Source organism: Neodiprion fabricii, chromosome 4, assembly GCF_021155785.1.
Source record: "Neodiprion fabricii isolate iyNeoFabr1 chromosome 4, iyNeoFabr1.1, whole genome shotgun sequence".
NCBI lineage: Eukaryota > Metazoa > Arthropoda > Insecta > Hymenoptera > Diprionidae > Neodiprion > Neodiprion fabricii.
In genome coordinates, this window is record NC_060242.1 from 41,718,832 (window position 1) to 41,745,655 (window position 26,824).

General features: G+C 39.5%; 3 protein-coding genes across 3 annotated transcripts; all 3 read right to left on the reverse strand.

Annotated features, from left to right (window-relative positions):
- Positions 1–793: 793 nt before the first annotated feature.
- Positions 794–3,421, reverse strand: LOC124181386 (cytochrome P450 6k1-like). The gene is made up of 6 exons (XM_046567908.1): positions 3,275–3,421; positions 2,270–2,796; positions 1,826–2,203; positions 1,479–1,663; positions 1,129–1,417; positions 794–1,051 (listed from the first exon to the last, which is right to left on the reverse strand). Exons 2-6 carry the CDS (start codon positions 2,787–2,789, stop codon positions 888–890), a joined length of 1,536 nt encoding a protein of 511 aa, XP_046423864.1. The 5' UTR covers positions 2,790–2,796; positions 3,275–3,421; the 3' UTR covers positions 794–887.
- Positions 3,422–5,352: 1,931 nt separating this feature from the next.
- Positions 5,353–8,115, reverse strand: LOC124181385 (cytochrome P450 6k1-like). Its single transcript, XM_046567907.1, has 6 exons — positions 7,859–8,115; positions 7,232–7,761; positions 6,775–7,152; positions 6,524–6,708; positions 6,144–6,432; positions 5,353–6,065 (listed from the first exon to the last, which is right to left on the reverse strand). Exons 2-6 carry the CDS (start codon positions 7,749–7,751, stop codon positions 5,896–5,898), a joined length of 1,542 nt encoding a protein of 513 aa, XP_046423863.1. The 5' UTR covers positions 7,752–7,761; positions 7,859–8,115; the 3' UTR covers positions 5,353–5,895.
- A 4,184-nt stretch (positions 8,116–12,299) lies between these two features.
- Positions 12,300–22,150, reverse strand: LOC124180747. The gene is made up of 12 exons (XM_046566493.1): positions 21,940–22,150; positions 20,820–21,352; positions 19,917–20,282; positions 19,565–19,749; positions 19,127–19,415; positions 18,875–19,035; positions 15,240–15,292; positions 14,050–14,579; positions 13,613–13,975; positions 13,133–13,317; positions 12,757–13,045; positions 12,300–12,669 (listed from the first exon to the last, which is right to left on the reverse strand). The coding sequence occupies exons 2-12, from the start codon at positions 21,337–21,339 to the stop codon at positions 12,491–12,493; spliced, it is 3,120 nt and encodes a 1,039-aa protein (XP_046422449.1). The 5' UTR covers positions 21,340–21,352; positions 21,940–22,150; the 3' UTR covers positions 12,300–12,490.
- Between the last annotated feature and the right edge of the window lie 4,674 nt (positions 22,151–26,824).

Below are 26,824 nucleotides of genomic sequence, written 5' to 3' on the forward strand. Positions count from 1 at the left end.
AGCAAGGCGGAGGACCCATTTTATCGGTTGGACATATTCACTAATTCTTTTCTCTTTATTTTCGCAACGATGTTGAAAATCAATTACAATCATCGAAAAAGGAAGTTCTATCGGTACAATTTTTATTAAGCGATCCAAAGACGAATTACGGCGCGACAATTCTTCTTTTTTCTTTCCACTATGATTATAAATTTGTGTGGTTCGAATGTTAAACCATTCTCATTTGACTAACATAGGTGTAATTTGTGCTTGAAAATAATCCTGTACGATGGTTGAATGCCGAGAAACTGTTTCAGTCATCGTTAATAATTAGTTGTCACATAATCCGAAGACAGTGGAAATTATAGTGAAATCATTTCGGTAATTATGTTATCTAACCACGGGTTGTCATAACATGATGGCAGATCATAACGAACGGCACTGAAACACTTAGTCATGAAATTACTCGTGTAACGGGATGATAATCCAGATTTGACGGGTGTACATCTAACATCACGCTCTGTAATGTATGACGATGGTCGCTGCAATATCTCTCGAATTATCGGTCTCTAAGTTTAATTACAGAGTTACGTCATCATTAGTTATACGTCTTATTTCTCGGATGATATTTCTCGGTATCGCGAAACTTACCAATAGCGGACATCTTCGAAGCTAACAATATTGGCCGTTACTGAGGAGTGTCCGCTGTTCGGAGCTATATTAACGTGTAAATTGTGCTTCTGGAGACTTTTAGACTGTGTGTTGTAAAGAGGAATCCGTTGTTCGGAGGTGATCGTTAAGAGAACCTTCACGGTACGATGGATACAATATTTAAACACAAAACATTTTCCAGGGAACAATCGTCATAAATGCTTAGCGTCAACAGCATTTCACTTAATACTATCGACTTAAATTTTTCGTACGTTCAAATAGAGACCGCCATCCGATGACAAAATAAGGGCCTTCGGATCGAGGCGCATCGGGATCAGGGTTCGCTCGCAGGGCGTCACCTCGTACTTGGAGAGCACCTTGACGAGGCCGAGTTTCGCTTGGAGGAGTCCGAACCGAAGACCTTGAAGTAAATCAGAGAAGCGTTATGTCATGTCGCACGGCGTCGAACCGAGCTCTCCATTTTTATCACATCCTTACCGATACAGTTGTGAGGACCGTCTCCGAAAGGCATGTAGATACAAGAGGCCCGATTCTGCTTGTTTTCCTCGTTGAACCGCTCTGGGTCGTACTTGAAGGGTTCCGGAAAATATTCCGGATCATAGTGGAGTCCGAACATAGGGATGTAAGTCGGTGTTCCCTTTTCTATGACGAGGTCAGTCCCCGGGACTTTGTAATCGACCATTGCTACCCTGTCGAGGAACGGCAGAGGGGGATATTTGCGGAGGGTTTCCTTCACGACCATATCCAGGTACGGAAGATTCATTACCTATAAATCAGTCGCGGAAAAGTAACTATCACATGTTAGTGAATCCAAGGAATATACCCACCATATCATAGCTGAGCTTTCCTCCACTCTCATCGAGAGCTGAATTGATCTCGTCGCGAAGTCGTCGCTGAAGATTTGGCTGCAAGGCCAGTTCGTACATCGAGAAGGACATCGCGGTAGACGACGTTTCGAACCCTGCTGTGAAGAAGACCGCTGCCTGGGCCACCAGGTTGTCTCCGTCGAATACTATGAACAGAACGAACATGTATGTATCCGAGAGGACGAATTGCAGTTTTTATGTACTGGTTTCCGAGGCAAAGTCAGGAACTAGGAAGTAGTTTGCATCTATCCCAGGAAATCGGAACCATCGAACACGCATTGCCTTAGCCAGGTGGAAAACGAACTCACTGAACGCGTCAGGATCTTTTTCGTCACTCTCGGCCTGGGCTTTCTTCAACTCGATGAGAGTGTCGATGAGGTCGTTTCTGCAGTCACCGCTCTTCATCCTGTCGTCGATGGCGCCCCACAAAGCCTTCCGCAAAAAGACTGAGCAACTCTGCTCAAAGAATTTGAATCCCAATGGCTTGACGATACCAGGAACAAAAAAGAATGTGGATACCTCTAAAGCGCGTCTGTAGTTGAAGGTGAATACTTTTCTACCGTATTTTCTGAACTCCGCTTCCGGATTGTTCAGGGAATTAACCTGAAGGCCGTAGGCGCAAGAGCCGACCACGTCTGTGGTGTACTTGGCACAAGTCTCTTTCAGCTCGATCACTCGGCCTTTGCCTTCGTGAAAAAGAGAAGAAAAAATTGAACAGAGGTCTGCGAGGAGAAGGCTGAATTCGGACCTACCATGCAAGTTCAGGGTCTCAAGGTGAGTGTCCAGATCCTCGGCCACGGCAGCCATCAAATAAAACATCTTTTTCAGCTTTCCAGAGCTGAAAACTGGCGTAAGTTTGTTGCGCAGAATCCGCCAATGCGGGTTTTTTATTGAAAACAGATTTGCGGTACCCAAGGTGTCGGTGTCGCTTGCAGCAACAAATCGGTCCGAAAAGTAGTTGAAATCTTTGATGAGCACATTTTTTATTATCACAGGGTCCCGGATGAGGAGAGCTGGTTTGTCGAAAATGTAGAAGCCCAGGTACTTCAAGCCCTTGCCCTTGTCGTAGAGATCTTTGAGAAATTCGCCGGCTGATCTCCGGAAGAGCAAGCAGTCCTTAAAGTTCCCGACGAAGGCTGTCGGTTGTAGTTCAAACACTCCTTGTTTCTCCCAGTATTTGAAGTTCCGCGTCATGTAAAGGTACGCCGAAAATATCAGCGACAGCAATATCAGGATACCGTCGAGTGCCCAGTACCACGTTAGCAGAGCCATCTTAGTCCTGTCCAATGACGATCAAAACACCAGTTTATTTCCATTTTATTCTAAATATCTCACCGAAGTGAAACTTTCATCGAAGCGGCGAAAAAAGCTGGGTGCTTAGTGAAAATTAGTTGCACATTGGATTTGTAAGTACTCTCTACAGTTTCATTTATCTGACATAACTTAATCACCAGTAAGTTGTAACAAAATTATGAAGATATTGGCAGTTCGACGTCACGTAGAAAGGTGAGTACAAGATTTGTGTTTAATCGTATACAGATAATTAGAGAAATATTACCAGCTAATTGAAGTCTACTATCAAACCCGGAAACGTCTAAATAGTGGGCGTCGCTTATTTCCGGATTTTACGAATCTTTCGAAATTCTCGTTAACAATCAGCGTGTATACTTAGTCTTTTGATATTAAAGATCCAAAGGATGTAAAGATTAGTGAATTATACTATCCGCAAAATGCAGTAAGGCTTAAGATGCACTTACCTGAAATAATTGTATTGCACGTATCGAGTGAAAATGAGAGCAGAATTGCCAGGTTCGAACAACCCAAGCCGCTGTGAAACTGAAATGGAAACGCAGTTTTCTTACTATTTGAGCTGCATTAAATGAGGGGACCGGTTCCTTTGCAGCGTGCAGTTCCCTCTCTTCGAGCTCGGATAACACGAAGCTGTCCTTCAATCTGCAATAACAAATAACTAGTATGTAGCAGTAGCAAGCGAGTACGCAAAAATTGCATGTTGTTATCTGTTCTTTCACAGCGTACGTGCAACTGTTCCAAAGACATTGTTTGTTCTCATTTTAAGAATGATAATTGTGTTCATTAAATATGAAATAAAGAAAATTGTTACCATGAAGTTGTGACCTGTACCGGAGGTATAGTAACTAACAGCAAGAGTTAACATAAATATATGTTTATAACCAAGCTCACGATAATATTGTTATGTTCACGATACTTAACCCTTTAATTCACGCAGAGATGCTCAGCGTTCCACTTTTTTCTTTTTCTAGCTATTTATTAATTAAACTACTGTTTTGGTTCCACGTGGTCCCCGAAATATTTCCAAGTCTTGAAACAAAAATACAAAATTTTTCTATTCATTTACTTTTTACAAAAATAGCACATTTAACCAAATGGTCGAAATTCGTACTTTTCCACGGAAAAAAAAACATTTTCTGCTAAACTGCCCTTAAATCCTGAATTCCAATTCTTACACAAACTTAATACATATCAAAAAATCGTACAGAATTTTTGCAAAATTTTTCTTCTTGATTTTGTCTGTCCGCCATATTGAATTTATAATTTAAATTTTTTTAATTTCGTGTCAAGATTCGTAATCAGCGATCCCCAAAGCCCATGAATGCAAAATTTCAAGTGAATCGCATGTAAAGTAAAATGTTTGCAGGTAAGGGTTAAACTTCCTGTGACTACAGAATTTTTACTTTACAATCAGTGTGTCTTTGGAGTAACGTTACACGTTTCTGTCAGTGCGGCTCGAGATAAAATTGGGTGAACATATTAGGAGTAGAACAGTATCAGATTTATGATTCCAAAATCTTCAGTTCAGCTGATTACTTCGATCATATCGACGCATATCTTCTTATTTTCTTAAAAATTAATTTGCATGTAAATTTGACTTGGAAGTATAAAATATTTTCGTTATTGAAAATACGTAAATACATTTCAGTCTGGACTAAGGAAATCCCTGACACTGTAAGGATTCAGAATTATCGTTGGTTCAAATCATCAAAATTATACGGTATATGCCGGTGTTTAAACTAATAATAAGTAATACTGAGCATGCATTGGTTTGCCAACTTAGTTTTGGAGAAAATAAGTGTATACTTAGATATCGTATTTTCCCGTCTCATTTTAAGATGATTCATTACATTTCCGATACGTTGATATATGTATATATGATATAAAAATCTCGATACTCTTGTAAACATGACAACAACGTCCTTGCCGACTGGCTTAAGCCAGGATTTCTTTTTTTTTTTTTTGACAAAGTTCAAGGTGTAGAAGAAATTGTGTTGAAGACGTGTCGAACTATCTGACGATGCAGATGTAATTTAACCATCGCTGTCGGAAACATATGTAGGTATATCACACGACTACACATATGCGTCCTGTGTTTCTATCTGGGACCTTACTCATTGTCTCGTAGCGACGCGTCGGGTGGATAGCAAGATGAACTTTTGAACTCCCTTCAGAAGTAAAGCGTCTAATTATTACTTACAGCATCAACATAGCTACATGTTGATAGCGTCGGGATCAGCCCGATGATTCGTTTTTTCACCCTAATTAATCCTGGAACAAATTCAATTTCAAATTCTTATTGGACTCGGAATTATAATATTATTTCATAACAATTTTACAGCGACTTATAACCAATAATCAAACACTGGAGATACAGAATATAATTACACTAAAGGTATTAAAATTAACATTTGATTCAAATGTTTTTTTTGTCATAGTCGGCTCATAAAGAGAAAACGTTCATGTTTTGCGACCGTGAAGTTGGCTTTTATGCCTAGTGGGCGTAAAGTGAAAAAAACGACTGTACTGCTATATCAATTGTTTGTATTGTTATTGGTAGATAAAATATTTATCATTGAATTGCTTTCAATTATTTAAAAATTATCATTAAAGCTACTGTATCGAAAATATTCAATTGCAATGTCACAGTCACATTAATATGTGTTTATTTTTCGGGAATTCGTAGTTTACATAAGAGTTTAACATTGAAGACCAAGATTTAAAACTCATCTTGAACGGTATCAACAATCAAGTAGATTCTGATACGAGGATTCAGTGTTTTCGTATAGATCAACATATTAACAGTATTCTCTTTGATGATACTTGAAATTCGTATAAACACTGGAAATTCTTCATTCAGAAAAATTCAAGTTCGTGGTAGCACAATCATGAATGACCGTGCCAAAATGATACCATGATTTTCATGACAATTTCTACGAATATCTCGCGCTGTTTTTTTTTTTTTTATCCATTTACTTTATAGCTTTTCCTGTATTTATGTATTATTTGACCGTTTGACGACCCCTGTTAGAGAAATAAATGCTGGGTCAATCCTCAACGACGTGACTCAGTCATCAATTTTTTGCACTTTGAGGAACAGGTCATGATCCATGGTTGTGAAAAAAGTCCTTGGATTCAGTCGCAGCGGAATCACAGTGTCCTTGCTCGGAAATAACTTGTATTTTGATACTATCTTGATGAGGCCGAGCTTGAGCGATGCCAGTGCAAAACGTGACCCTATCAAAAAGTAAATAAGAATGGTACATTCTCATCATCGAATCGCGGCTGTACCATATAATCGTGAACAACCGTTACCTATACAGTTATGGGGACCATCGCCGAATGGCATGTAGGCACGAGAGGGACGCGTTTGCTTGTTCTCGTTGCTGAATCTCTCCGGGTCGTACTTTTCAGGGTCCGGAAAATATTCTGGGTCGTGATGAAATCCGAACACAGATATGAAGATTGGCGTATGCTTTTCAAGCACCGTATCACTGCCGGGTATCTTGTAGTCGGTGTTAACCACTCTGTCCATGAACGGTACTACAGGATACTTTCGAAGCGTCTCCGAGACGACCATGCCGAGGTAAGGAAGCCGCATCACCTGTAGCGGGGTCATTAGCGATTGAACAGTTTATTGATAGCGGTGCAGTAGCGGTTCGACGAATCCCGAGCACATCCAAGAAAATACTCACCCATTCGTAGTCGATGTTTCCTCCATTTTCCTCGAGAGCCGAAGTTATCTCCTCTCGCAGTCTTGACTGAATATCCGGTTGTAGAGCCAGCTCGTACAGCGTGAAGGCTATTGTAAGTAATGTCGTCTCAGAACCCCCAGAGAAATAAATGGCTGCCTGGGCGGTCAGATTGTCGCCGTCAAACTCTATGATCGAAAAACATCTAGCAATATACGTGGTCACTGGTTAAGATGATATCGGGCAAAACTTACTGAACGAGCCTTCATCATTGAGGTCGGCCTCGGTTTGACCATTCTTCAGCTGGATGAGAGTGTCTATCAGATCATTCCTGTGAATCCCATTTTTCATACGTTGGGTAAGAGTGTCCCATAGTACCTTCCGTAAGAATTCACTGGAAGTTCTCTCGAAGAACTGCATACCGAATAGCTTCGTAATACCCGGTGTGAAAAAAAATGATCTCAACTCAAAGGCGCGCTTATAACTATCGTTGAAAATCCTCTTGCCGCACTTTCTAAATTCAGCATTAGGATTATTCAAACAGTTGGCTTCGATGCCGTAAGCGCACGTCGCAATTACGTCAGTCGTGTACCTTGCGACGACTTCCCGCAGCTCGATCACTCGACCCTCACCTTGAAAAGAACCGGGCTGTTGGGGATTTAACGGTTCCTTTATATCGCAAGCTCGATAAATTTGTACAATTCAACTGACCTTCTAATTTCAAAGTCTCGAAGTATCGGTCCAGGTCCTTGCCGACTTTGACCATCAATTGGAGCATTTGCTTCAATTTCCCGGAAGTGAAAGTCGGCGACAGCTTGGTGCGGACAGTTTTCCAATGGGGATTTTGTAGAGTGAACAAATTCGCTACCCCCAGAGGATCGTCACTGTTTGACCCGCTGTATCTGTCACAGAACGCGTTGAAATCCTTCACCAGAATACGATTGACCAACTCCAAGTCCCGCACTAGAAGACAAGGCTTATCGAAGATGTAGAAGCCGAGTTGATTAACGCTGTTGTGCTCGGCGTGCAGATCCTTGAGGAAGTCACCCGGAGAAGTTTGAAGGGCGAAACAAGGAAAATAGTTGCCGAAAAACGGTAACGGCTTTTTCTCCACTATGTTTTTCTTTTTCCAATAGTTGAAGTTCCGCGTCATGTAGAAGTACGACGTGGCCAATATGGACAGAAATATGATGGCGCAATTGACCAACCATATTGGCACGAAAAATGCCATGTCTTCGGCTCTGGAATGTACAATTTTTCGTAATTACAATTATTTGACGCTGTGGATATTCACTTCACTACAACCCGATCATCATTTGATACTTCTGATTTACTTACAGTACGTTCTGTTTCCGATCTATCAGTAAGGCTGAACTGATACGAAAAGTTTTTGAACAGCCGTTCAATGGCTGTGTAATCGTTCCGGTTAAAAATATTGATGAACGCACGGTTTAATATGGAATCGGTATTGGGTAGGATAACAACTCAATTTATGCGTATATGTTCTCTACTCGCCACACCTTGACCTTTCTTTTTATGTATGAAAACCAATCGCATTGGCCTTCTTTGACCCCGTGCCACAGATTACAACCTCGAATATGAGCGGCTGATTAGATCGCGTGGCAGTAGCGTCGATTAACAATTTTTTTGCCCAATATGGAATAGCCAAGTGCGTACGTACCGTTCGATAATGTTTTTCATTTATCGGATGCCTACAGCGAAAATCTTGGGACTTGTGTACCAGTGGTTAATTCCTAATCACGTTCAGTTTTCAGTTCATTTCGGAGCATACAACGGATGTCCAATTACACGTTTCATGATATTGCTGTTTACGACGAAGCAGTGAGCGCATCAGTGTGGATTGTCACGATTTAGATATGTCTGAGACAAAAGAAATAGACGAAATAAAACTAAATGTGGACAAAAATGATGTAGATCAGTATAAACGATTATTGATTTATCCGTGAAATGATTTGGAACTTCGTGTCATTCAATTTTTAAAAGCAGTAAAAATGTCCCTTCTTGTCACAGGTAAACAAACTCGGCCTGATAGTTTAATATATGTATAACATTAATCGACATCAAAAATGTATAAATGGAATCGGCATAAAAAAGGTGATATGCAAAATGACATGTAAAATATACATTGAGATTAGAGCGTCTTATTTAAATATTATAGTAGAGAGAGATTGATTATTATTGGTGTATTATACTTTTTGTTTTACTCATTTGGAAGACTTTCGATTTTGTACATGTTGAGTATCGGAGTGGCTTTGTTTTAAATTAATTTACTTGATCATGACTTTGAATTATTGAAATACACTTCACGGATTATCCGGTTTTACACAGATTTATCGTAAGAAAATATCGGAATAACCCGTTTGTACTTTGAACTCTCTCTTTCTCTCTCTCCCTCCACAGCTCCAGGACATTTCTTAACCTGTTAACCGTGAAATTCCCTTTTTAAATTACGCAGCATATAACGGGCGCGAGCTCTTTCACTAGGATGTGTCAGCACGTCACACCTGGTTAACAGGTTAATAAACGCTTTTCTCTTTCTATCTCTCTCTCTCTTTCTCTCGCTCTGATATTTCGTTTTAATGCATACCTTGTTTATCTATTTGTTTCTCTTCTTTAATTTTGCTATTTTATTTTATTTGTTTTCCTTCATTTATGCTGTCATTTCAGCTTATTCATACTTTTGTTTCATTTATTTATTTTCTTTCTTCAGTTATACATTTCATTTCCATATTTATTTATTTTTTTCATTTTTGAATTCTAGATTTGTTTATCTTTATAACATTTCACCTCTAGTAGAGAAATGATTCGCTATTTCCCAACGCGTTCGTCATTTATTGTGACACAGCGTTTCTTGTTCATTTTCAGCAGACGGCTAAAATCAACTAATTTTGTATTCTTAGCGTGAAAAACATCACGTGCATCAAGTCGATAATGTACCTGCTTTCGAAAGGGGTTCTTGATTATGTAAAAGTCAGTTTATTTAACGAACTGCCATTTCCGATTCCTATATTCGCCATGGCAAACAGGAATTTGTTTACCATATTTTGGAGCTAAAAGTATAGCCACGAATACTTGACTGACAAAAGATCACTGGATCTTTGGACCAAGCACGGTATTTACGGTTCGAGAATATTAAGTCGAGGTTGAGTTTGAACAATAGCTTCGAGCAAAGAGTAAGCTCCTCAATTAAAGATGGATTGGAGTAAGGAATTCGTGGTTACCAGTCGAAATATAATTTCATCTGTGTATGCATATTGGATTACCAGTCGAATATTGAACATCTAGGTCAATTCAAAATTCTGAGGTACAATAACCTTTTGATATAAATCCATTTCTGGACTTCCAGCTTGAAGTAACGGCTTCTACGAAGGAAAGGCAGCGAGAATGAAAATGTCTCGGAGGTTCGTCGATGAGTAATGATCATACAAATAGTTTCCAGACTCGTTAGAATATCGCGTGACTCCAGTCATGCTGCTATATACTGATTCTAAACCCTTAATTACACCGTGTCGCAAATTCATGAGTTGACATAATTTGTAACAGCTATTGCATAACAGTGTTTTGTATCGTGACACTTACATCTGGGATTGGTACTGATGTTTTCATTTCGTTTACAATAAAGTAAATATTTTTGTCGATCAATCGTTTGCATCTCAACACGATCGATGTTTTAAGCAATAAAAGTATGGTGTGCAAATTTTTTGCGTGAAACATGCTTGCGTTATTATACCCTGAGTTTTCCTAAACGCGGAACGATCCGCGCGCCTGATTCAAGCAACCGGAGTTTCAGTCCATGTTCAAATTGGGCGTCGTATCCCGCCACGGCCGTCCCAAACGTTGTCAAAAGAAAAAGTATCGTAGAATATGACCTTCGCAATATTTTATTGACAATGAGTAGTATAAGACTAGCAAGCCGTTAAATAAAAAACAAATCTGAAGGCGTTGAATTAAATGAAGATTGTAACAATGGAGCTGCTATGTGATCCATAATAGAAATGTAATCGACGCACAAATTCAAGTACCTACTCACTAATTGCTTGGGGATTAAGTCGATAAGATCATTCAGGCGGTTCCCAGATTTGAAAAAGGTGTCGAAGGGCTCCAAAATGCCTTACGGACGAATTCTGAGAGGCTGTCTTCAAACGCTACAAATCCAATATGCTTAACGATTCCTGGATGGTATGGAGAAGACCGTCACTACTTCAATAGCGCATCCGTAGGTAAATTCTATTCCTTCAACTCTACCACCCGCCCGTCACCTTTAACATGAAACAATTAATCAGTACTCGGGTTCGGAATTTCTTACTTTGTCAAAAAGAGACGAATGCTTATTCTGAACTCGTCAGTGAAGGACAGCCTGCACGATTATCATCCAACATGAGGCCGTGAAGGTGATTATCTGGGTTGTTCCCGACCTCGGTAACCAGCGAGAACATTAACCTTATCTTACCTGCGGTACCCATCAACGTCAGTTTTTGGCATCAGGTTTTCGAATCTCATTGGTTGGTGAAAAATAAACTTGCGTATCCAATCAAGTCTTTAAGATAAATATCAATATCACAATCGTAAGGTGTAGATAGAAGAAGCCATAATAACCCGAGTCGAAATTTCGATTGTATGGGCTTCTCACTGGATTCACTTCGAGTTATTACCATCGCCAGGACGTTCGTTTCTAATCACTTTGCTATTCCATACCTCGACCCTTCCATACTTCTCTGTTCGTGAATAGAACAGTCACGATTATGCTATTTCATCATCGTTTATTTGAACAGTACTCAGCGCATTTGGAACAAGATCAGTAGATCATTGGGATTAATGACCGTCCGATTGTCTTTTCTTAGATGTATGCGTGGGATAGATGTATTGTTTCAAAGTAGTGCTCATTGTTCTTTCGCATAGTTCAAGTACAGCCTACGGGGTTAAAATCAATTTGGAAATGAAAAAAATAGGGTTGGCGCAGATGTTGAATTGAAATTTACAATATTGATGGAGGTCACATATCACTCTTGTTTTGTTCACAAAATATGGTAGAACTGGAGCGTGGTTATGATGCCAGAAATGGTTATCCACTACGTGAACGTAGTCTAAACAGCAAGTTTTTGTGCTGTGATACGAATTATTTACCCATCAGAATGTGCGTTAATGCCTTTATTCGGGATGCACGGAATATGGAAATAGAGAATCGATTATCATACCGAGAATTTCTCCCTTGGCTTGCATTTTATCATTTTAGTATACGTCGTGGCATTCTTATTTTACAGTTCAAAGTTTGTTTAACATTCTTAACCTCGAATGTATTTCTGATATAAAGATTCTCTCTTTGTAACGTGGCCTTACACCTTAGACGAATGGTGTATCGACAAACGTCTCATTGTACTTTTAATTATGAATTTAAATTACAGTCAATATTCGCAAACTCATCACCTAACTATGTTCATAAAAACTTCAGTGATTTATTCATTGTCTTATAAAAACTCGAGGGATGATAAAGGTTTCCAATAGTCTCCACATAGGCCATTTCCCAAGCATCGGTAAGCATCAAAGTTCTTTATGGTCTCTCACAGTCTCATAAGATTAAACATAGGATATAAATTTATTTATTGAACAATAAAGTATCGAACATAAAAAGTGACAAACAGGAATTATGAAACAATTTATTCAAATCGTAGCAGTCGAGATAGCCTCTACCATTTAATTTTCACTTGGATGATGCAATAATTTCCTGTCACCACGCTGTGTTAAATGATTCCCCATTTTGTTCTTTGTATAGACGTTGAACATAAAAAGTACTATACTGTTTTACGCATGTGTGATCAAATGTATTCGAGACGCTATCTACCATTCACTTAAGGTGGGTTAATTCTTGAATTTGACTTTCTACTTCGTGGCGTAAGCATCGTGCAGATTACTAGGCTTATACGAGCAACGAATGGGATTCGCAGTTATCTTTTACCCGGCTGTCGTCGTGATTCTTCGTACTCGATGGAACAAGCCACCATCCGACGAGTAAGTGAGTGCTTTTGGATCTACGCGCATGGGGTTGAGGGTCTTGTTACACGGAGAGACTTCGAACTTTGAGAGGATTTTGATGAGACCAATCTTTGCTTGCATTAGTCCGAATCTAAGACCTGTAAATAAATGGAATTTATCTCGCGTTGGAAACAAATATCGACACGAATTACTAATTAGCTCGACGATTTGACTCCAACTCTTACCAATGCAGTTACGAGGACCTTCGCCGAACGGCAAATACGTAAAGGCAGGTCGCTTTTTCTTGTTTTCTTCACTGAATCTCTCCGGATCGTACTTGACGGGATCAGAGTAATATTCCGGATCATAGTGAAGCCCTACTAATGGAATGTAGACGGGAGTTCCTTTCTTGATTAAAAGGCCAGTTTTTGGAATTGTGTAATCGCAAATAGCCTCTCTGTCCAAAAACGGCACCGAGGGATATTTTCGAAGAGTTTCCCAGGCGACCTTGGCCAGGTATGGAAGGTTCTGCACCTGTTGGCACGATGAAGAATTACAATAATTATAAATACATCATCAAGGGTTGAAAAAATAATGCTTTTTTTCTGAGTATAGGTTCACCAGGTCATAGGACAGCTTTCCGTCGCTTTCTTCCAGAGCTGTCAGGATCTCTTCACGGAGTTTGGTTTGCAGCTCAGGTTGCAGGGACAATTCGTGCAGCGTGAAAGACACCAGTGTCGACGAGGTTTCGAATCCTGCTGCGAAAAAGATTGCAGCCTGGGCGACCATGTTTTCGTCAGTAAATTCTAGATCAATAAAAAAATAACCCCCGTCACAAATCTCATAGACGTACGTCTGAAGCAAACTTCAATCCTCCAAAATTTGATTTTTCCTTTACGGAATACTGTGTTAGTTATTATGATTGGCCTTGAACTTGGAAAAAACTACATTATACACTACACTACTACATTCGTACAACGAATGTTATTCTGAAAGTAGATTAACCGTACGATCGACTGTAGATAAGAGTTTTAATTGTCTGTCCGAAAAGGGTGGAAGCCTTCGTAAATAAGCGTAATGGATCGATGTCGATGAACTCACGGAACAAGTCGTCGTCCTTTTGGTTATTCCTCAGCTCTATGAGAAGGTCTATGAGATCGTTGCGCTTCAAGCCAGTCTGCATGCGGGTCGTCAAAGTTTCCCAGAAGACTTTCTTCATGAAATTCGAGCTCTCACCCTCGAAGAGCATGGATCCGAAGAAATTTGTGATCCCGGGAATAAAGAATACGGCCATCAGTTCGGCGCCGCGTTTCCAGGTGAAATCAAACATCCTTCTCCCGTATTTTCTAAACTCAGCATTCGGGTTTGCCAACGAGTTGACCTGCAAGCCGTAAACACAGGTGCCTATAACGTCGGTCGTGTACTTGGCGCAGATTTCCTTCAACTCGAGCACTTGACCCTCTCCTGTAAGAAAAATGATATTTGGTAATCGAATCTCCATTATTGTAACGATGTCTTTCACCCTTGTGACCTTGTACCTTCCAGATTGAGGTGCTCGAAGTAGGTAGCCAAATCGTCCCCGACAGCGTTGACCAATGGGAACATCGCCTTCATCTTTCCCGAAGAAAACACGGATGTCAATTTGTAGCGCAGGTTCTTCCAGTCAGGATTCTTGATGAGAAACAAGTTGTTATTTCCGGTGAAGTCTTTGCTGGATGCAGTCCCATGTCTGTTCGGGAGGTTCTGAAAATCCTTGAGTAAGACGCTCTTGATGACCTCCGGATCACGGAGCACCAGAGCTGGCTTGTCGAATATGTAGAACCCCACGTAGGGCAGGCCCTGGCCCCATTTGTAGATTTCCGCAAGGTACTCGAATACCGATAGCCGGAAGAGAAGGCATTGACCAAAATTTCCAACAAATGGGATCGGCGTTACTTCCGTCACACCTTTATTTTTCCAGTGGTTGAAGTTCCGTGTCATGTAAAAGTAGGCCAACACGAGGGCGGTGAAGAAGAGAATCGCGGCACTCAAGATCCAAGATGACGTAAAGAAAACCATTTTGTGATTTCTGGAACAGTAATGGAATCGTAATCAGACTTTGACACGTTAAAAATCGTCGACAGTTCTGACTAAAATGTAAGTTGTATGTTGATTTTCTCCGATTTGCTCTTGTGGAAGAACTTTCGAATAGTAAGAATTTTATTGTGATCTTTTGTAAATCCGAAATAAAATATGAGCAAGTGGTTTTTTTCTACCGGATGTGATTCGATAGATTCTAGAAATGAACCGTCGAAAATTCTATCCGAATACTATCTTCCTCCCTCAAGATACAAAACAATACTGATATCAGAGACTATTGTGATAAATTTGCTCATTACGGCAGCATGTATTTCAGAAGTTTAACTGTTAACGTGGTTTATCTTAATCATTGCTGTGGGTAACGTTGCATAACAGCAATTAACACCAATGAAATCCGCACTGATCTGTGAGATGTTTTGTTCATCATCGTGACTGCTAAAAAATTGAATGATAACAGATTCGGTTTGTCTGAATAATTTCAGAGGCATTGCGTAATAAAATTGCGTTGTTTATATTGTCCGAAGATTGCTTTGGATTCATCACTCACCACGCGGAAATATACTTGGGATAATTACCGAATCCTATCAGATTAGATATCAGCTGTATCAATTTATCGCAAATCATTCAAACATAAACGAATTCATCTTGCAAGCAAAGGTCAGGCCGAGGCGATAACATGTTCTTGAAAATCAAATAAGAATCCGAAAATTATTTCGATTTGAATAAATAGATACATGTATGTATGCCTTCTGGATTTCTTTTGCTGCCGTATTTGATGAATTTGAAACAAGACTGCTATCTAATAACCCTAGCAAATATTTATTGTAGGAGTGTATGCATTTTTGATTAAAAAAATCGAGTTAGACGATTTGTTAGTTGTATTTAAGAGCCAGCACCACTCTAGGATTTTGGAAAACTCAATTTTCTTTGGGGGGGGGGGCTTAAACAATATTTTAGGCTTATAAAATCAATATCCTTATTTATCGAAAATATAGTCTTATAGCGAAGAAATTTTTTTAAAACGTTCAATTCTCGATTTGAAATGCCTTGGAGCGTGCGCTGAGTGTTCGTAAAACTTTAAACGCATTTTTCTCGAAACCACTTTTTTCGAAGTAAGCGATCATCCACTTTTGTCTATTATGAAAAAATTGTATTACTTATCCGGCTAGTTACACCTATGGTTTTTAATTGTTTACTTACGAGAGTGTCACTTCCGTACGCACTGCTGTCGCGGCCTACAACTCGATGAAGAAATCGTCACCAGCCACTTCCGACACCTCAATCGTGCAAGATCTCAATCAGCACTTTATCGCCGTGCCTGACGAACTTTGAGGTTCCATCCATCTTAATCTGTGCTGTCCCCCTCCAGTAAAATTTGCTATCTGAAGGTTAGCAAATTGCACCACGTGGTCGTAGGTGGTGTGGCCAACAATTATCTAACATTGTTCGAGTTATTATGTACACATCAGAATGTAAAAATAAACCGGGCAGTCAAATTTTAATAGTAATCATTGAAACAGTAAAACTGTAAATCACATGTATGAAATTTATTATGCGTACACTGAGATAAAAAAGTTGTCGAATCGACGAAATGTGCGTTGACGGGCGGTGAAATGAAATGACTATGCCTTGAAGAAGAATCATACGCATAGTAGTCTGAATAGAAAGTTAAAACCCTGTTAATATCGATTGGAGAAACGATTTCTTTAAAAATGTTTCGACATAAATATGACAATTGATCGATGAAATTTGTTATGCAGTCGGTTGAGCCATTAATTTCAAAATTGAGCCGTTAGCGAAGTGCTTAAATTTTATCGATATTATGATTAGTATCTATTTTTAACTTTCGTATCGTTACGTTGTATTGAATTTCGTTCTCTCAATCGATTACGAAAGTGCAGCGTTGTAATTTGTTGTGATTTGAAAAAAAGAAATGACAAAATGAATGTTATGATTGAGACGACATTCGTTAGCTAGCTTACTGATACGTCTTTTCTCCACGACTCTTTCATTAATTGACTCCGTGCATACATTATCTGCACCCTGTACTTGTACGTGCAACAGTCGAGTATCAGAATTGGAATTCTCACAACGTTGAACCTCAACCGAAAATAGATGACACATCTCAACAGAATGTTTTTTTTTTTTTTTGTTGAGTTCGTATTGAAGTGAATAAATTTTCATTCTATACATCGAATGATAACCAAGATCTTCATTTATTACTTAGAAAGTTGTTTTTATCTTCTTCACGTTGATGAATAAGTATTGAAGTTTTTGCTTCATAGTATAAGCGGCAGGTAGCAGAACTTTGAAATAAAAAGCGAACTTTATATTATAAAACGATTTCTTCTCTTGTTAGTCACGTGGAAGAAATCAAAATTTGAAAATTAACACCCAGACTAAAATATCTTGTTGATCGGTGTTGTTATTTATTATATTACATCTATCCACGATTTGTTTATAATATTTACCTATTTCTTCTTTTCGTGTGATTTTTCTCCAACAAAAAAATATGTGTTGGCATAATAAATTACACGCATCTGATTCATAACTTTACCGTTGTACTTATTTATATTGTATCTTAATAATCTTATTTAAAACTTTGTATCCGATACACCATGCCTATACAACCACGCGAGTTATGAAATCGAAACTTCGCACGAATTTGCCGATTCATCGGTGCGCCAAAAAAGAAAAAAAAAATTGTATCTCAGGTATGAGCACGCTCTGCAAGTTTGATGATAGATACTTCTTCGATATTTACGAGAAAGGCAAAAACAGCGAAACCCCAGTTTCAAACTCTTCATTTTTTCTGATTTGTTCGAAATTTTGGTTTCAGACGCACCGTTTGAAAAAAGTACGAAGTGATAGATTACTCGATTAATTTTTATCGATCGAATGGAGTCGTGTTCGATTATTTTTTTGGACTCGGTTGATCGATGCATCGATTATTTTCAGCTTAGTGGCCTTCGCCAGTAACGCCGGCTATATTCACAGTTAAGTACAGATGCATCTTGCATTTACATTCGTGCTAAAATAAGATGCAGGCGAAGTTTTAGCTCCTTCGTCGGATCTTCACCGCGACAATCCTTCGGGCGCCGTAATAAAATACAGTAAATTATGCACAGCATGGATTCAAACTGAAATTATTTCAAGGATAACCACTCGGTTATTTAACTTCCGGGAACGAGCACGTGAACCGTGAATATCTATTATATAATTTTACGAATATTTTCGTAATTCGTGTGCCACATGCAAGGTGCCTCTTTCAACGGTGTACGAATATAGCAGTATTCACACGTTTCAAAGCGTTTGTCGGTATACCTTCTATCCTCGTTAACACCTCAGTATTGAAACACGTATGGATACTTGTGAAGAACTCGCCTGTCATTCTTGACGCAGCAAAAAAACTACCACGTTTCGGGTTCTGGGGCATGGTCGTTGACCAGTACCTGACGGTGAAAAAAAAAAGAAAAGAAAAACGTTCTGAGTTCTACTTCACCGTGCGGGATAATTTATTTCGCAACTCGACTAATAAGAGGGTTATCACTTTTGCCAAATCATTCAACCTCCGTTCATCACGGAATGGCCGAGCATTCTCACGACACTCATACATCTCGAAATTATTTCGAAAAAATAGCGCTTTCAGCCTTTCGTAATTATCGTCTTCGATTAGGTCAGCGTCTATAATTTCATACGAGTTCTAGCTCAAGATAATTAGTAAATTCTGACAGACTGATTCCAAAATGTGATACATGGGACGTGACAGCGCAGAGTCACAATCACTTACACCTTTATCGGTATAATTATATTCATGTATTCCGTAATTTACTCTTTCATCTACCAGATCTTAATGCACGCCTTACAATCTTCATTGTTTCTCGTTAATAAAGAATCAGTGACAATTCATCAAATTGTCGGGTAAGAATAGGAACTTCCACCAGGTCTACCACCAATACAAGAGACGATGATGTTATTTTATGATTTTTTAACCAATGTACTTAATATTAGATAATCATGATTTAGTGCCCTGACGCACTAATATTGTGATTGCATTATTCATCTCCATTTCTGATACATATATATATATATATATAAATATTCTAGCGTAAACGAATCCCTGTTAAAATTAGATATCTGCATCACAACACCAGGTTTGAGAACGATGTATATTCTGGGATGAAATTATTCAATTTTATTTTGTTCGTACGTCTGATACAGAAATCCTTAACTTTCACGTGGTAGTGAATTATATTTTTTCTGCAGATTCTAGGGTGTTTAGGAAATTTTACGGGCACGAAGAAACAGACCACCGTCCGGTCCCGCGAGGAGAGATTTTGGGTTGAAGCGTAGAGGGATCATCGTTTCATCGCATGCAGAGAGCTCATAGTTCGATACAAATTTGAGAATTCCCAGTTTCACTTGGAGCTGCCCAAACCGAAGACCTAAAAACCAATTTATTACGTCGATAAGTATATCTGCAAAAGTCCTCTGCTTTATAAATCGTTAGCGACTTATTCACTCTTCGACCCTTACCAATGCAGTTACGGGGACCGTCGCCGAAGGGCAAATAAGTGAAGGCAGGACGCTTCGCTTTATTCGCTTCGGTGAATCGCTCTGGGTCAAACTTATCAGGCTCGGGGTAATATTCTGGGTCGTAGTGAAGCCCAAGGAGAGAAATATACACCGGAGTTCCCCGCTCAATGACCAGGCCGGATTCTGGCAGTTTGTAGTCCGTGTTTGCAACTCTGTCCAAAAAAGGGACGGATGGATATTTTCGCAGAGTTTCAGAGACGACCTGGTCAAGGTATTCAAGACTCAGCACCTGTAATAAAAGTTCGGTCGACAATTGTTACCAGTGATCGTATATCGTCTTTATATTTTGTGCTATAAATTGATCAAGGTTTCCGTGACCTCGAGGTGCTAATACTAGCATCAATCGGTACTTTATAATGGCTCTGATTACTCTTTTACCATTTCGTAGGTTATTTTCCCTCCATTATTCGCTAAAGCTGATGTTATCTCTTCTCGAAGTTTTGATTGGATATCTGGGTGTAGAGCAAGCTCGTAAAGGGCAAAAGACAGGGTGCTTGATGAGGTTTCAAATCCCGCGGCAAAAAAGACAGCCGCTTGTCCAACCAACGTGTCTCCTTCGAGTTCTACCACGAGAAAATGTTTTACATCCCTATTTAGCGATGGAAATCGCAGAAACGTGGAGAAAATTATTATCTCACAGAAATTAAGCAGTCCGCAAAATCGGCTGAAAAACCATGAAAACCCAACGTGAAAACAAAATTTACACGGTATTTGGCGGTGGCGAACTTACTGAAACCTTGGGAATCTTCAGAATCGGACTGTTTCAGCTGAATGAGCAGGTCGATAAGATCTTCTCTACGAACATCGCTGGTCATTCGCGTATTGAAGGTTTCCGTGAAAACCTTTCTCATGAAATCGGAGGAGCCCGTTGAGAAGAACTTCAAATTCAGCGGAGTGACTAGCCTTGGAATAAAAAAGAAGGCGGCAAACTCAGCACCGCGTTTGTAAGTGAACTCAAACATGCTTCTTCCGCATTGTCTGAACTCTGCTTTTGGATGGTTCAAGCAATTAGCTCGCAAGCCGAAGGCGCAGGATGCGATAACGTCCGTCGTGAACCGGACGGCAATCTCTTTCGCTTCGACGATGTTTCCATTCCCTGAAATTACACGAAATTGCTATTGCTACTGGAAGCATGTGGTGGTGTGCGAATTGGTGATGTAACGAATGTAAATTAAGTTGAATATTCGCGAATGCGAATGCGAATATACATTTTTAAATCAGGTGCCATTTCTCTGTGTCTAAAGATTGACAATTGATTAACTGACAGGTACACCGTGCAAGCCACGCGCACACATTAGCGCCGTTTGCAACTTATTCCGAAAATTGCCAAGTTGATCCGAACTAAGCCGATTGTTTGATTATTTGACGACAAACTGATAACAAAAACAAATGAATTTTGAGGTTAGAGTGAAATTCAAACGCGAAGACAAAACTTTATAATAATATTTCATTATCAAACCAATGTTTTTTGTTTTATGTAATATTATTTTCACAATTTTTATAAGCAAAATATGAAGTATTTGCGACAATCACATTCGGAAAACGTTCGCATGATTTTTGCAAATTCGGATGGGAATGCGAATGCGAATATTCGTTACACGACTAGTATGAATACTGGCCGAGGAAAGCCCACCTTCCAATTGAAGAGCACTTAAATGAGTGTCGAGATCTTCGCCTACTGCCAACATCAGGTGGAACATCCGCCTTATTTTTCCAGACGTAAAGATAGGCGTAATTTTATGGCGCAGACTCTTCCATGCTGGATTTTTCAAGAGGAATAGATTTGCGGATCCTATAGGATCGGATTCCGCTGATTTTGCATATCTGTCGACAAAGTAACTGAAATCCTTGATCAAAATCCGTCTATTGATTTCAGGGTCTCGCAACATCAAAGCCGGCTTATCGAAGATGTAAAATCCTATGTACGGAAGACCTTTCGCCTGTTGGTAAACTGCGTTGAGGCATCCGGAAGCTGATTGTCGGAAGAGACAGCAGTCGAGGAAATTTCCAAAAAATGGTTTTGGCGGGACCTCTGTTACATTTCTCTTCGGCCAGTAATTGAAATTTCGTGTCATATAGAAGTAGGCCAGCACGACCATCGAAAGAAATACGACGATGACATCGAGGAACCAGTGCAGAGTTATGAGACCCATTGCTTTTTCACAGCTGAAGCACACATTACGAGAAAATATTTTCAGAATTCGATGTTGCGGTACAAATTCATCTCTCTCGAAATCGTGAGTAAGGGAAACGTACTTGACAGTCACTGAATCCAAAAAGATTAAATATTGCAGGCCTACAAGAATAGTCGATCTAATCGTTGGAATGAAAACTTTTCCAATTTGCCGACCGAAACGAAGTTAAGGCAATAATATGAACTCGAAATCGAAATGAGAATCTCGAAATCATTTCTATTTGTACAAGGAAATTCAGTTCCCCTGGATTGTCATTTGCTTGTGCAAATTCATGACTTTGACAATTATAGTCTAATAATTACAGAAAACATTTTGTGTAGAATTATTTACATTTTCAAATCGATAAATAAACCCCGGTGGTTTGTTAATCATACTCGATCGATTTAAAGCAAAAAAAAAAATTAAAAATTCTGGAGTTGGTGAAGCCAATATCATTTGAATCCGATCCTTCTTAATGTAATACGATTTGAGCGGGATATTATGATTAAAATTGAAACAAACAATTTTTTCTCTAGCTTTGGCAGTCCTTGTTTGTATGCTTTACGGTTATTCACTCACCAAGTAACACCTTTGTGTGTGCTTTGATCACGGTACCGTCTAAATGAACAACTAGAAATAATCACCTCACACTTTGAACGCACAACTGAATTTGAAGATCAGTTTCGCTTCTAACCAGTTTTTGATCATTTCGATACACATGTATATCTATACGTGGTATCCACTTGTTTGGTAACTGTACCGCATGATCAACAGCGTCGTAACGAAAAATCTGAATTAATGACACGTATGGAGGGGATTCTTTATCTATTTTTGCTTTGCTACTAAACTTCACTTTCAAGCAGCGGCACATAACGCCGTGACTGATGTAGGTATTACAGAGCACAGAACTTTTATCAATTCACCGATAAGTTATTCTTAAAACTCTCTGATGAAAAGATGCCGGAGCCTTTTTATCTCGAAGATAATTTACGACATACTTTGAATTACGTACATTTTTAATTCCAAACTTGTCTATTTCGTCAGCTGTAAGCAAATACAATGCTCGTGATTCTTGAAATAATTGCGAAACCTATGCTGTAAAGTTAGCTCAAATTATGCAAAATCGACTTCAAACCACCACTTGCGTCTACTTTTTTGTAAGTGTCTCAGGTATCGAACATATTTTGAGAACTTGATTCTGATGAATTCTTTAAATAGCTGGTTAATGACAAATGCTGATATATTTAGTGAACCCTGTAGGCATCTGCACAGCTGTTCATCATACGGCGAAAATGAAAAACATATAGCAAAATCAAACTAGGAGATCGAAGTTAAGCGTCGGAGTTTACTATCAGTACTTCTTGTGTCCAGAACGTCTTTCAGCGTTTAGATTTTCACTGTTAAACTTGCATATTTATAGGACTCATACTTGCGAAGGGATGATTACTGGCCTCATCTAGGTAATGTTTTGATATTGTTTTAATCGGTAAAACTGTTTGAATTTTTTTATTTGATGATAATTTTCACCACCCGTTATATCTGCTATGTTTTCATATTCAGAAGTACGTTTGAGTTTCACCTTAAAAATCTGCGAACGTCGTTTATACTATTTTATGAGGTATTTTTTGGGCTTTGCATAGAAGTGTTGATCTTATAGTGTTTCTATGAATGCTACCTACGAAGACTTTCTTAATTAGATGGAGAACGGTTGGATCGTTTTTCCTACTTGATGCTCATCGCTGTTTGAATAATAAACAATCAACAGGTTACTTTGACAGAAGGTTCGCCGAAATTCGAGTTCCCTTTTTGCGCGAAGTGTTTAATATGAAGTGGTTTGTACTCTCAACGCCAGTCAATATCGCCACTCGTAATTATCAAATCTATACTTTTGCATTATATGTATGCATACGGTATGTGTGTACCACGGACATGGAGTCGACATCTCGCTCTGGACATAAGATATGTAATTGTATATTTTCGCGTTCGACGTGCGCAGTTATTATTCGGCACTTGACGACTGGCGGTTATCTCAGCCATTTCGTATCTTGTTTGATACTTTGAACATATGATTAAATAAGATCCATCGTGTATCCGCACAAAATGTGACCTCGAGTCCGTGGATAATGTCAAAAGTAATAGCACACGTCTCGCCATAATTATTTAGAGACTACCACATACAAAGTATTCGTTTGTTGACCCGTATAACCTAATAATAACAATGAAGCTAAAGAATAACTTGTTTTTTTTTATCCACTTCTTACCACTTGACTTGACTATCTATCTTAATTTTCTTGTTTCAAATATTCCCAGCTGACACAATACATAGGTGAATGATTCGCTAATATTATTTCAGTTATTCAGTTATACGCTGTGATAAATTTTTCATCCAATTGATTAGCATTTATCGGGTACATATTGATGACACTATGTATCAAGATTTTTTACTTAAACCTCATTCAATAATTGGTCAGTTGACTTTAAAAATTTACAAAGACTTGTTCCAAAAATTAAACAAAAACGACAGTAATGAAACAGAATCTGCAGGAATATGTTCTCAATGATTGATTGTTTTTGCGTAAAATTTAACATCTATGCTGTAGGAGGTACCTAGTAGTCAATGTTACGAAAAGTCGATATGACCCGTGCTTGGGTTAAATGTCTGAAACATCTTCGGTATGAAATATATCGAGGCCAGCCAGCTTTCATTCGTCCAACAGCCTCAGCAAGCGGCAGGCGTAGAATATCTGCAAGTGGTCGAAATAACAACCTAGAGAAGAACATCCTTACCATCATCAGCTGAACACTCGGCACTCGGAAGGATAAATTCGTAACTACCTTACCAGCTGCGGTTCGGTAGTGGGTTGCCGCCTATAGATAATGTCGGGATTTATCATAAGATTCCAGATTTCTACGGTCCGGCATATTTTCAACCGACGATCACGGAGGCCGAACCATTTGGCGATATCAGTAATATCCCAGCGGCGGTCGATATGTAACGTCCGGAGTGTCGGTACGTTACCATCAATTGACCTCGAGAGTCATATTCTGTATCCTCAATCGAATCACGAAGTATTGTACAGCGAATCTTATAAATCTGATCATCAAGGCTGTAAAAGCAAGTGAATAATGTCCTGAAGTGAACAAAAGTATTTCTTAGTGCAGTTTGACAGCGTTGAGCTGTGCGAATTGTGAGTGATGTACTTTCGATTATTTCGATAATTTTTTCATATCGAGATGACATATCGATAGGTATAGTGAAAAATACTTGAAAATAGATTGAGTGACTTATAAAATTTAGATCACACTTTAATACACGTTTCCTCGTACAATTCACAGTTATCAGAAGTGTGAAATGTTCCGGTGGATCATAGCTGTCGGCGGACTTTGGCTCAAGCGATGACAGAGCTAAGCAAGACACCCGCTTTCATCAAAGCATGCATTGTGTGTATTGACGCCCGAGGGTGAATCCACCGACTCGTGAATTAAGCATGAGGTAGTTAATGAACATCTTCCCAGACTATGCCATCCGTAATAACACATGATCGGATCGCTTTCCCTCCCCGTTCTGTTCAATTCAGCCTGTGGTTATTGGCCTGAGCCTCGCCGTCTGTGCTTCACCGATCCAAAACGTAAAGATTTGGTAACGCGGGAAGCACTCGATTTCTGTCAAAGCTTCATTTTTAACAGCCTCGCATTGCATTCCTTATAATTGGAAAGTGTGAATAATTGAAAAGTTTCGATAATATGAACAAAACAGTCGTGACAGAAGCATAGTTAATTTAGGTGGATGCCACTCTATCATATATGGTTCTTTTCACGAAGGGGACACAAGATTTTTACATCTTAGAGTAGACAGAATTTATGAATGATAAAGAATTTTTTATATAAGCAAAAAATATAAAAAAAGAACGGCGTTAGAAATCACCAAACAATGTCATCAACACCCTTCGACACCCTACGTACGATACTCGTATCGTGTATCCTACTCTACACTTACCAGCCCAAACAGACGGACCAGCCCGCATAGATATATTAAAAAAAAAAAACACAACAACGGAATTTACATAATAGTTTTTGAAAATCTTCTACAGTGATGAAATTCACCCGTTGAAAAAAAGCGTACTTATTAGTAAAAGCATAATTATTTCAATGGATTTATAAAACGAATCTGACAACGTTCGACAGAATTTTCGTTAACGAATTTGAAATCAAACACCTTGTATGCCGCTGTAAACACGTGACGAGGTTATCAGCTAACGTAGCAAAGACGTCTGTGTCGTCATTGTCGAATTTTGTGTTCTCAAGTCGACAAATTAAGATGTCTGAATAATCACGAACAGTGTTCGCCGGGGAAATACAGCGTCAGGGGATTATTGGGGCGATTTTCGTGTTAACCGTGAATGTTTGGTGGACGAAATTGACGAATCGACCGCCGCGTCTCGATGCCGTCGTCTACGTAGCTGGGCGCCCGGGATGCAAGGGGGTAGCTGTAAGATCGCCATTAGACTAGATTACGTTTCAGGGGGCGGATCGTGGTTGGAAATTACACGAGACCAATAACTGTTCCCGTCGACTTCGTACGACGTGCTCTTCGACGAATTGTGGATCCGAGGCGGAATATTCCGGCGCTAGGTTACCCGCTACGTGATCCTCGAGGCCTTCGAATCTCTAGCAGCGTCGACTGCGTCCCCCTCTTCCAATTCCCGACTCCCCAGGCACCTACATCCACATGCATGCATACCACGAAAACACACCCTTCACGGGTATTATCCATTTTCCGGAAATTTTCTAAATTTTCATCATCAGAATTCGATCATTTGTCACTCGTTCGCCGAAGTCTTTGTTATTTTTTTTTTTCTGGAGTGACCAAGTCAACGTTGAATAAAAGATGAAAAATCAGTGCTTGTTCGCTGACCAGGGCAAATCAGATACGACCATGACTCTTACAATTAAAGTTAGATGAAAACTTTCATCCAATATCACGCGCAATGTTTTTTTTTTTGATGATATATTCATTCCAAGACTTCGAAACACCATATTCTCTAAGCCAATCCTACGAAACTTTGGTGAAGCGAAAGTGTTCCGGTGCTTCGGCTGGATTTCTTCTACATTCTATTCGGTCTTCGATCAGTCGGGTTCCCAGTAATACCCAGTCTCGCAGCATAGCTGAGCAGCTTCAATCTGTCGACGCCTGGCAGCGAAATATGATATTCGGTCTGTCCTGGACCAATTCTGGTGAAAGTTTGTCGATCTGGCATGGGAAACGAGACCGAGTATCGGTGGGGGGGAAGCTCCTCAGGGAGCGCGCGGATCTCCAACGCCCTGACCAAGTTTTTTTTTGCCGGTGCAGGTGGCGTGACAGCAGTACGAAAATTCCTAGGTAAGTCAATATTTTAAAGGCTGACCAAAGAGCAACGAGCCTAAATAATTTCACGCGAGTAGAAATTGACGCGGGGAAGAATTC